Source organism: Sinohyriopsis cumingii, chromosome 1 (genome assembly GCF_028554795.1).
Source record: "Sinohyriopsis cumingii isolate HCF-2022 chromosome 1, ASM2855479v2, whole genome shotgun sequence".
NCBI classification, from domain to species: domain Eukaryota; kingdom Metazoa; phylum Mollusca; class Bivalvia; order Unionida; family Unionidae; genus Sinohyriopsis; species Sinohyriopsis cumingii.
The window spans coordinates 124,576,225-124,588,655 of NC_142961.1; the positions used below are offsets into that span (position 1 = coordinate 124,576,225).

Genomic DNA, 12,431 nt, shown 5'->3' on the forward strand with positions numbered 1-12,431 from the left:
GCTAGGCATCTGTTAGTACCATTTTTAAAGTCTTTAGTATGACTTGGCTGGGGTTTGAACCCATGACCTCCCACATCCAAGGAGGACACTCCATCCACTAGGTCACCAGAGCGGTCTTTCATGATGTTGAATAATACATTATTTCAAGTAAAGTAAACCACTGTGATGTACATTTCAAGTATTCAATGAGTGTTGCCCAGCTCTATAGTTAGGTTGCTTAATTAAATAATATTAATGTTTGGGTTATGTGACTTTGTTTGATAGATTAAGGAATGTGACTTTATTGTCTTTACTCCAAACTGTTTGTTCAGAATCAGTGTCTTGTGTACTATTGACTCTTAAGGTACGTGTATATGTCTGTTTATGACTTATGGTGAGCAGTAGTCAGTATATCCTTAATTAGAGAGTATTTTTTTATTCCATTTTTTGTTGTTGTTTGTTTAATTGAATTTAAGTGGTGTTCGCTCGCAATGAGCATGTACCACTGGTTTATTTGCACACGGTGCAATATTTGATTACTCCTGAGGGGAGGAATGGTGCCACACCCCTCAGGCATTTATGTACTCACAGAGTACTATTTGATTGGGCTGTTAGTTCATAGACAGTTATGGCTTGCCCAAACGATATTAAATGTAAGGCCTAAGTCATGAGTAGGAATAGTGCAAACCCACACTCATGTATTCAGTTGCTTTTTAGCTACCCTAGGTGTTAACCCAAGCAGTATGTAACGTCAGCAGCCATTGGCCAGCTATTACATCACATTATTACACCTGGGCTTGTGGCAAGTGGAAATCGTTCCACATCTTGCCACTTTTTTACGAAATCAGAGCATGGTAAAGGAGGAAAAGGTGCTCAGCAAGCCAGCCATGGATGTTGTGTACTTCCTGAAACGCCAGCCCGTACTTATTTCTCCTTCAAATACGTTCCCCGATCACATTAACATTAGGAATATAAGCCTGCTACCTCTCGAATCCAGCCCTACTAAAAGACGAAGATTCATCTTTTCGGTCTATCTTATATAGACCAAAGGGCAATAACTCTTGCCCCTTACCTCCCCTTGCCACTGCCAGGTGTCGCTAGTTTTTAAGCTTCGCTTGTACGGATAACACGTACATTACACCTCCAAACAATCCAAGCCATCTTAGCGTTAAAGTGGACCATCCGAAGTTAAATTTGGATTTATTGTATTGGACAATCATTCTTCCACAGGTTGTATACATTATTTTAGCAATTTTTTCAAAATTGAGTGACTTTGTCACCCTTATGGATTTCATTTACTGAAGACCATGTTACACATGCTATCGCGGAGCTCGTGTTGTCAGTTAAGAGTTAATGCGACACTGACTAATTTCGCTTACTCCGTTAGTAACGGTTGTGGTATTAGCGAATTAATAACATGATGAATTGCTAATTTGTGCTTTGTTTTCTTTTCTTGTGTCATTTCAGTAGAAATGTCAACCAAATGCATGAAATGCAAAAAGTTCAAAGCAAAAGAAGACAACCATGACTCTTGTATTGTATGTACCAAGTGTACATCATCTATACCATGCAGCGTGTGTAATACTTGGACAGAGCAAACTTGGGCTGATGTAGTCCAGAAGGCAGCAAAAGGGAGGAAAATAATGTTGACAGGGTACGACAGTCCACCTTTGAACAGAGGCGTCGTTTGGTCCAGGAAACGACAACGCAGCTATTGACATCAGGCCAGATATTACCCTTATTTCCCTCGCTCGCTTCCACAGCTTTTTCTGACTCTTTGGGGGAATGTTCCCCCAATTTTAGGCTGCCCAGTGGGTGTAAGTCCCCCTGCATGTCCGAGCATGGCCTTCAGGCCTGTAAGTCAGGACGCATGGGGTTTTTACTGGATCCATTGGATCCATTTCTTTATACAACCTCTACGTCACCGGCCGTCCAACTGTCCCAGCATGGGGACCCTATTGATAGACGGAATAAGTCGAAGAAAGATAGCATTGATGTTCTCAGTATACATCCGAATACAGCCTCCATTGCGAGCCTTGTGGGGGATGTTGGGGTACCCCTCCACCTAAAGTTCGTCGTTTGCAACCGTCAGCCATAGTAACATCAGCGGCAATGGAGGGAAATAATGTTGACAGGGTACAACAGTCCAACTTTGAACAGATGCGTCGTTTGGTCCAGGAAACGATGACACAGCTATTGACATCAGGCCAGATATTACCCTTATTTCCCTCGCACGCTAACAGTTTTTTTCTGACTCTTTGGGGGAATGTTCCCCCAATTTTAGGCTGCCCAGTGGGTGAAAGGCCCCCCCGCATGTCCGAGCATGGCCTTCGGGTCTGTAAGTCAGGATGCATGGGGTTTTTACTGGATCCATTGGATCCATTTCTTTATACAACCTCTATGTCACCGGCCGTCCAACTGTCCCAGCATGGGGACCCTATTGGTAAAACGATCTGACCAAACATGACTTACGGGGATTTTAGTGATAAATCCGTCCGTCAAGCTGTACCGCCGGCAACATAGCAATACTATGGCGGAGATTTTAGTGAGAAATCTGTCCGTCCAGCCAGGCCATTGGAGCAGCTGGTACCGGTGATAGCAGGACCGTCGCCAACATTCAGACCGACCACAAGCCAGACAAACCATCCAGCAGGGCCGGCCGTCCATATGTTCACGGCTTATCCACAAGGGAGAGTTAGTAACAGTGTTAAGGATGACGGAATCGCGTCATCTATGCCACCTGGTATGCTCTATCCAGAAATGCAAGCTATTACAGAACACGACTCGGCACATAGTGAGGGTGACGAAACTCCTGCAAATCAGCCGTACACAGATCCAACCATAGAACGGACTGAGTTTGGCTTCAAGGTGGCAGTGGAAGAAATGTATAGAGTGTTGGCAACTTCAGAATGCCCTCCACCTCTTACCGCCACTCAAGACTACAAAGTTAAGGCGTCTGTAGATCTTAATGGGGAGGAAGAGATGCCGTCCTTCCGGCTCCTTCCCCAGTCGGCAAAAATTAAGGAGATCAATGATCGTCTATCAGGACGAATAGGTGATCCAGGGAATGCTAAGGCGTTCTTTTCAGAAAGCCAAGTACCAGCGACGTTCTCGTGTCGCTGGTACAAAACTCATTCAGACGCCTTCAGTACGGATCTTCCAGCCCTGGACAAAAATATGGCAGCAGTTCACATGTCCGCTCCACTGTTTTACAAAGTAGACAAAAATGTGTTCCTTGCCACATCAATGCTAGTCTGGAATGTAGTCGCTACGTCTTCAATGTTAAACTTGGCTTCATTAGCCATTTTCCGACTCGCAGAAAAATCCGACAATGACCACGCTTGGGAAGCGACGGCCCGGATTGCTAGAGTTATTAACAGGGCAGCTCACCATTCCATGGCTAATGCGTTGACTGCTTCTGCCAACTTTGATACGATGTGACACATGTCTGCGGTCCACGTCGCTCAAGCCCCATCATACTCTGGCTTTACAGATGACTCTGTTTGGGTCACCTTTACTCTTTGGAGGAAAAATTGAAGACGTTCGGAAGCAGGCAGCTCAGGAACTCCCCCTCCAACTTGCTGTCCAACCCTCGCAGTCATTTAGAAAAAATCAGCCCCTGCCACAGTGGAGGGATGATTGGCGGACTGCGGACAAGGGATCCTTACAATCAAATGTGCAGTATAGATCCCAACCCAATGCCAGGAGACAACAGTTTAATCAAGCTAGGAGGCAACCATACAGAGGCGGTAAGAAACAAAGTTTCTCCGTCTTCAAGCCTCCTAACTCTAAAAATTGACATACCTTCTCCACCACCCGTGGACAGCCTACCTGTGGGCGGCCACCTCCTGCATCTTCAGGACCACTGGACCACCTTTTTTCCTCAGAACGATCGGGTGATCGAGGTCATTTCGGAGGGACTTCAGATTTCATTTATCCAACCCCCTCCCCTGTCCTCCTCTCCCCTCCTCATGGACGTACCATCCGATCGGGAGAAGGATACCTTTCTACAACAGGAGATATGGTTGCTCATAGAAAAACGGGTGGTGGAGATTGTGAAAAACCCGCAATCGGGGGGGTTCTATTCCAGGCTGTTTCTTATCCAGAAGGCAAACGGCAAGTTGAGGCCGATCATCGACCTGAGTCGCCTCAACCAATACATTTTACCACCGAAATTCAAGATAGAAACGGTGAGATCAATCCGTCTTTCCATCCGGCGGGACGAGTATGCCGTCAGTCTAGATATGACCGACGCATATTTTCACGTTCCTATCTACACCACGTCACGGAAATTTCTCCGATTCGCTTACCGCGACGCGGTTTATCAGTTCCAGGTCCTACCCTTTGGCCTCAACATCAGCCCTTGGGTTTTTACCAAGGTTATGGATTGTGTCGTCACCCTGTTCCGCTCGACTTCATCTACAGGGATGGCAGTGTTCTTGGACGACATCCTCCAGAAACTTATGGTAAGTTCTGTTCTGCTCAAAGGCAGAAACGATCTTTTAGCGCTTTTAGATCATCTAGGCTTTCTCATGAACTGGAAAAAGTCCGATCTCCGTCCATCTCAGCGTTTTGTCCATCTGGGTATGGAGTTTCTCACCGATCGGAATCTGGTACGCTTCCTCGCTCTCGCGTAATCCGGATCGTCGAACTCGTCGAGTCCGTTTCCAACAGGACGTGGATTTCAGCGAGAGAATTCTTGCAACTCCTCGGATTATTCAATGCGGCGGCAGACTTGATCCCGCTTGGCCGTCTTTTTATGCGTCCCCTCAATCAAACAATAATGATCACGCCCGAGATACGATCGTTCCTGCGTCAGTGGCACAACCCCGGTTGGCTGTCCACGGGGATTCCTCTGGAGATGCCCCAAGCAGAGATAACGGTATGTACCGATGCCAGTACCTACGGTTGGGGTGCCCACCTGTTGCCGGACTTCACTACAGTCAGCGGCACATGGGAGAGGCCTCTCCACATCAACCTTTTAGAAATGAAGGCTGTCATCAATGCCTTTCATTTCTGGAAGGATCAGCTCTCAGGAAAAACTGTCCTCATTATGTCACACAACTCTGTGTTGGTGACTTACCTCCTCAAACAAGGGGGCACCAAATCACCAGACCTGTGCATTCTGACAACCTCCACATCAACGTACAAATCAGACACATTCCCGGCAGACTCAGTGTCTTGGCTGACACTCTATCAAGGAAAGGTCAAGTCATTCACATGGAATGGTCACTCCATCAATCAGTCTTTCTTCGGATTTGCACACTTTGGGGGCGTCCGATGATCGATCTTTTTGCGTCAAGGTGGAATTGCAAGTTGCCCACCTTCATCTCTCCGGTTCCAGACCCAGAGGCTTGGGCTGTGGACGCTCTGTCAATCAGCTGGTAGGGGTTGTTGGCATTCGCCTACCCTCCCACGGTTTTGGTACTAAACATAATCCAGAGGTTAAGGGGTCAGAACTGTCGGATGATTCTGATTGCCCCTCTCAGATGGAACAAGTCCTGGGTTACCGATCTAGCGATAGATCTACCCAGGAAGATTCCAACCAGCACAAATCTTCTCAAACAACCATGGTCATGGGTGTTCCACCCCTGCCCGGATTGTCTTCTTCTTCAAGCTTGGCTCTTGTCCGGGCAGCCTTGCGAGACAAACAATTTAAACCTTCGATTGTGGAGAGGATCTCAAGAGCAAGAAGGCCCTCCACTCTGAAGGCTTACGAGGGAAAGTGGCATGTTTTCAGGGACTGGTGCCATATCAATAACATCGTCCCTTTGAGTGTCTTCAGTCCTCAACTGGCTGACTTTTTTCTCTGGCTTTTTGAGGAGAAACAGTTGGCCCCAATTACTATCAAAGGCTACCACTCCATGATATCAGATACATTCCACCATCATGGTAGATGTGACATTGGGCATAACAAAGATCTATCAGATCTCTTAGCCAATTTTGAGTTCAATCGACCAAAATCCCTCACCCTGTTTCCAAAATGGAATCTGTCCTGGGTTTTAACATGGCTCAATTCAGACAAATTTGAACCTTTAGGCCACACTTAGTTAAAGCTATGATCATACAAAACATGTTTCTTGATAGCCTTAGCTTCAGCATGCAGGGTGAGCGAGTTACATGCCCTTTCCAGTGACCCGAACTTTCTTCAGTTCAGATCAGATGGTTCGGTAGTCCTCCTGATGCAACCAGGCTTTGTAGCCAAAAAATAGGTTACCATTCATTGGCAATCAAAGAATTGTCATTCGCTCACTCTCTTCCATAGATAGGTCAAGAGCAGCAGCCATGCAAGATCCTGTTCGTGCACTCAAGCACTATTTAAAATGCACAGAGGCGTGTCGGGACACACGTAAGCGCCTCTTTCTTCCAGTCAGAGCTGGTAAACAGGATATCACCCCTCAAGCCCTTGCTTCATGGCTGAAGTGGGTTATACGCTCAGGGTACTCTGAGGTCTCACAAGATCAGAGTCACCTCATGGAGATTATGGCTCATGAGATTAGAGCAATCTTGGCGAGCCTGGCATTCAAACTCAATGTTTCAGTTTGAAATAAAATAGAAGCTGTTGACTGGCATGCAGATGCCACCTTCTCCAGCTTTTATCTCAGAGATTTGGCTTCGCAGAGGCAAACCTTGAATCTGGTAGGTCTGGTGTCGGCAGCCCAGATGACCACCAGACCCATTTAAAACAATCAGCACAGCCTATCAGCTTCGCTGGATTCGCCAGTGAAATTTCGTAGGTAAGAAGATTTCAATAACTATCTTCTTAACCGTATATAGGGGTCACATATCACGTGACCCTAGGCTGTGTTGCTGATGAAATTAGGAGAACGGGTTATCGTTCAAATGGGGAATCCAGCCATCATTCCCTAGAAGGTACCCGGGGTGGAGGTAGGATGCTCAGCATTCCCTCCTCCTATTACTTATTCTCCTAACGTTAATGTAATCGGGGAACATATTTGAAGGAGAAAGCAAATTTTTAGTAAATTATGTTTCTCTGAGAATACTTACCCAATCACATTACTTAAAAACCCTCCCAACCACCCCGCTATGCGAGCATCCTCGTATAATATATATTGCTCAGCTTAAAAACTCGCGACACCTGGCAGTGGCAAGGGGAGGTAAGGGACAAGAGTTATTGCCCTTTGGTCTATGTATAATAGACCAAAAAGACGAATTTTCATCTTTTAGTAGGGCTGGATTCGAGAGGTAGCAGGCTTATATTCCTAACGTTAATGTGATCGGGTAAGTATTCTCGGAGAAACATAATTTACTAAAAATTTGCTTTCAAATCGAGTCCAGTTATACTAATGGACAATAAAAATACCAATAATGTGTAAGCCACCTGTGCAATTAGTTCAAATCCTACTAGTCTGTTGAATTTCCTATCGCTAAACGTTCTATCTAATCTAGTACAGAAGTGTACATAAACGAACTCCCTATTATTCCTTATTTAATGTAATATGTCTAAGCGACATTTTAAAGTTTTGTCACTGGTAGGTTTTTAGATGTGAATTTTGAGCGGTGGTCCAATGGTTCAAATTTTTAGTTTTTTTTGTAAATTCAAAGAGGGAAACCATGCCAATTTAGGTTTTCCTATTAGATAAAAAGGTTCCATGATTGATCTGTTTCTAGTATTTGCTGTGATTCCAATATCAACTGCCTTGTTAATTGTGCCCCAGTGACAAGTTATGAGTGAGTGACATTCGGGTTTTAAGTTGCTTAACATCTTTAATGAAATAAACAGTTCAAAAGTAAATTGCCTAGAGAAATGGGATTTCCTTAGATATCTGAAAAAAAATGTGACATAGATCAGGTGTTAATGGTTGGCACTGGTGTACAGGTGAGCTTTGCTGGCTTCTGACAGATCCTGTTTTGTTGGGGATAAGGTATTTATCTGTTCTCTAAAGTTATGGGATGGTCATCTTGGTTGACCTATGGCCTTATCACGGAAGCTGACATATGATAAATAGTTGGCTCATTGTCAAAAACCTATGCACAAAAATTCAGCCTTGTCTCATTTCCATGTCAAAAACATGCACACAGAGGGTTCATCCTTGTTTCAGTTGTCAGACATCATATGTCTACATGGCTTCCAATCAAAAGAGTAGTGTATCCCTACCATTGTACTATTAAGTCGGGTCCAGCTACAAACTGCATAGACCCTGATCTGCCATCGCTTAATGCACCAGTAGATCTGATGGGTCTATGCATTTAGTTAGGAGTAATCAGCAGAATAAACAAATAGACCCTGATTTGCCTGCACATTATATGATGGCAGGTCTGGGTCAATTTTGTTTGCAGATGGAAAAGATTTTTAAGTCTGTATAGATGGGGGATTTGATTATACTTAATCCATCATTACTTGCTTTTCAACAAGTTATGTCAAAGACAAGAAAGTTTTTATTGCAGCTACTATATTCTTTGTTGACAATTATAAGGGTGGTAAATGATCATAAATGCGAAAATTTATCAGGCTATTCATTTTATTGTGCAACATTTAATTTTATTTAATGATGAAATTTAATATAAACTTTTGCTGATTTAACAAATATGGAACAGTTATGACATAAAATACCTACATATTGATGCATGCCTTAAAGTTTGTTTTCCTGCCAGGTTGTCTTTGGCATGAAAACTATTTTTGTGAATACAGCTTCGATGCTATATTTATGATAAAGTTTATATTTCTTAAAATAATGTAGTATACAGTCAACTGCATTTATTTTTCAGACCTGTTCCCCTCCTGCTTATCTCCCTTGATGGGTTTAGAGCAGAGTATCTTCTGAGAAACATAAGCCCAACTATACAGAAACTGAGTCAATGTGGTGTTCATACTCCATACATGAGGGCTGTTTACCCCACCATCACATTTCCCAACCATTACACCATTGTAACAGTAAGTACCATGCAATTTGGTGATGCATCCACACACATACTGGGTGGTAAGTGTATTTATTAACACATTAACCCCTGGTGACTTGTTTATGTGGCAGGAGGTAGTAGCCTACTACCAAGCTCTGTAGTGTCAATTTATGTATGATACACTAAAGTAGGTGGTATTATAGAAAGATAGACAGATGTAGCTCTACAATGATACCAAATAATCTGGAAGTTTTTTTGCACTACAAATACAGAGGGAAAAAAACTCATTTTCTGGACCCGATTTTTTCTACACTAAATTTGCCTGTGGTCAGAATCCAATTTTGTGTCTGGATTTTAGACTTTTTGGTCTTAGATCTAAGGCAGACCGGTCTGAACTGCAAACAGACAGATGAACCTTTGCAAAAAGTAGGATAAGATAGGCATTTTGAATAAAGAGTCATCTTGATATGAAAATAATGGGTCCATTAAGCAAATATCATTGAAGGCTAGAAATATATGGGCAGTTTGTACCATTTGTAAAGGTGATCAGGAATGTGTGTTGTGGTGTCCATGCTCTTTCAACGAAGGCTGTCTTATATATGGGCAGTTTGTACTATTTATAAAGGTGATCAGGAATGTGTGTTGTGGTGTCCATGCTCTTTCAATGAAGGCTGTCTTATATATGGGCAGTTTGTACTATTTATAAAGGTGATCAGGAATGTGTGTTGTGGTGTCCATGCTCTTTCAATGAAGGCTGTCTTATATATGGGCAGTTTGTACTATTTATAAAGGTGATCAGGAGTGTGTGTTGTGGTGTCCATGCTCCATCTGTTTCAAAACTATCTGTATAGGCAGTTTGTACAATTCATAAAGGTGTTCAGGGCTTTGTGTTGTTTTGTGGTGTTCTAACCAAAAGTGACTGTTCCAGTCAGGAATTACTCAACCAAATACTGTCATGTTTGCTCTAAGCAAAATGAAGGAACAAAATTAGTGACGTCCTTTCTTCCATCTTGCTTCTTTATATGTACTTGAACTCAATATGACAGTCCCTTGTGCCTACCATCCTACTTCTGACTTACTGAGTATAATAACCTTTGGTTATTTTTATATGCCTGTCTTAATTTGGGGATATTATTTTATGTGGTTGTCCATTCATGTGATTGCATTTGGTTATCCAGCCCATTAGTTTGTAACAGTTTACAAGATGTCTCAAAAATTTGACCCAGTTTTGTATCATGACTATACAGCACCTGCCTCAAGGGCAAGGTCACAGAAAGGAAAAAATGTCTATGACATGTATGTTTGACTGTGGTATAACTTTTGAATCACTGAAGATATTTTAGTGAAACTTTGCTCTAGTATACATGATGACTTAGATGGTGTGTGACATGACCTACTTCTAGGTAAAGGTCACAGCAAGGAAAAATTAAATTCCATGTCTTGTATTCTAGAATAGAATATAACTCATGAACCAATAATTCCAATTGTTATGAATTGACTTAAAGTATTGTGATTGTGTGCTTAAATGGTCATGTGATAATTACTGATCTGGAATTCCCAATCAGCTTCAAATGTACTTAAAGTGAAGCTTTGTCTATTGTTATGACTCTGTGGTCTTAAGCAAAGTAACAGAAAAAAACCAGAATGAACAAGTTTAGTGAAATTTAGAAAGGAATTTAATTTGCTAGAATATAAAGTGAAAATTTTACAGGATCTTAGTGTTTTGAATTAAATCCCAAATAGCCTTAAAGTTCTATCACAAGTCCAACTGTGTTGAGTGTTCCAAACGAATTCCAGTACTGAATGTGCTGATGTACCAATAGCTTTGAATGAGATGATGTGCCAGAAGTCTTGATGTATCGGGATATAATCCAGAATGTCCTTGAATGAATTAACAATAATCCCAAAATAGTGATTTTGTCCAAATGTCAGTGAGCACTTTGTGATTCCAATGAATAATTTAAATAAATAAATCCTCTCAAATTATATCTGAATATAACTAAATGATTGATTCCATAGATGTATATTAAAATAGGAATATGTAATTGTGTTGATCACAACCTTTATATAAAAACCTTAGACACAATAAGAGGACCAGGATGTGGCTCATTTTCTTATCAAATTCTTAAATGGAGTCAGGTATTGTACAAAAACTTTTAGCAAACTTTCTGGCATTGAACAGGTAAACTATATATTTTCCAAAGAGAAAACCAATGTCCTGAACTAAAATCCAAGTAAACATTTTTACAAAAATCATTTTAAAGTATCAATCTACAATTATCAACAAAAGTTATCTATGTAATGTGTTACTTATAAAGCAAATGACCCTTACAATCTATAATCATGGACAAAAGAAAAGTTTAATGTATAATATAGATTTAAAATACACCCTACCAACCCATTAAACCATAATAATAACAACAACAAGCCTCCCACCACTGTGACTTCAAATTAAAATTTGCAACCCAGGATTAAAATCATCAGTATTTTGATGGAAATGTACCAAGGTCCACACCTTATTTTTCAGCAAAGAAATCTTTGCTGAAAGGCGAAAGTCATTAGTAGGTAAAAGGTTACAAGATATATCACATGCTATTTGCAGAACATTTGTTTGAAAATGTTATGATACATCCAGTCCAGGTTCATGTTTCATTTGTCAGTTCTGACTAGTACCACTACATGCTTACGTTTCAGTGCTTTGTATGCTAAATATTCATAACCTGATGCCAGAGCAGTCACAAAAATATGCGTAGTTATCTTGAAGGACCACAGAGAATCATGTAATAATTGTGTGTGTGATTTGGGTTTTTATTGTAGCTTTAAAAATGTTTCAGTCATATTGCTATGATGTCTTTAGTGTTGCAGTTTATAGTGATGTCTAGCACTGGGGCATCATGCTGCAGACATGATGTTCCACCCAGACACATTATACTGACACCGTGCCAACCACTCCTAGCACTAACCTCTTATTGCTGACCACCAAGCAAGGCTACTGCTAGTACAATTTAAAGAAGTCTTTGGTCTGACTTGGCAAGAGCTTGAACCTGTTACCTTCCACATCTGGAGCTGATGATCTAACCACTTAGGCCACCCAGAGCAGACATCTAATAATTGCCGTATAATGCCCTGATTTGAACTGCATGACATTGTTGAAAATGCCTGTAATATTTGTATACTTCTTTAGGTTCAGTACAAATTTTTTGTATTGCTACTCTTTGTGGAATGAATGGTCATATCAACATGGGGTTTTCACTGCAAGACTTCTTATAATGTCTAGTTGGTCCTAAATATAAATGGTGCTAATCTGATTTCTCACCCATGCGACAGAGAAATCTGCTTGTTTTGCTAACCTTACTTTTCCTGTCTCGGTCTAGTCATCTCAGACCAATCGTCTCAGTCAAGGTGTCCACGCGCTCAGAACTACTTTTAAAAAAGAAACCCTTCTTGTCTTCTGCTGTGCCTGACATAGTTGTACTAAAATCAAACAACAACAACATCAACAAATATATAACAAAATTATAGTAACTTAAGTTAAATCCATGTTTAAGAACACGCCTTACAAAAGCATTGAGAGAGAGACAAAGACTAAC

The 12,431-nt window shown here is 41.6% G+C and overlaps 1 protein-coding gene across 1 annotated transcript in view; it reads left to right on the forward strand.

Annotated features, from left to right (window-relative positions):
* The window catches only part of LOC149807809 (uncharacterized), a 243,214-nt gene that overhangs the window by 169,307 nt on the left and 61,476 nt on the right, over positions 1-12,431 (forward strand). Inside the window, exon 22 of the mRNA XM_089960550.1 lies at positions 8,710-8,875. Within this exon, the coding sequence (XP_089816676.1) occupies positions 8,710-8,875 (166 nt within the window). The remainder of the gene's footprint in view (positions 1-8,709; positions 8,876-12,431) is intronic.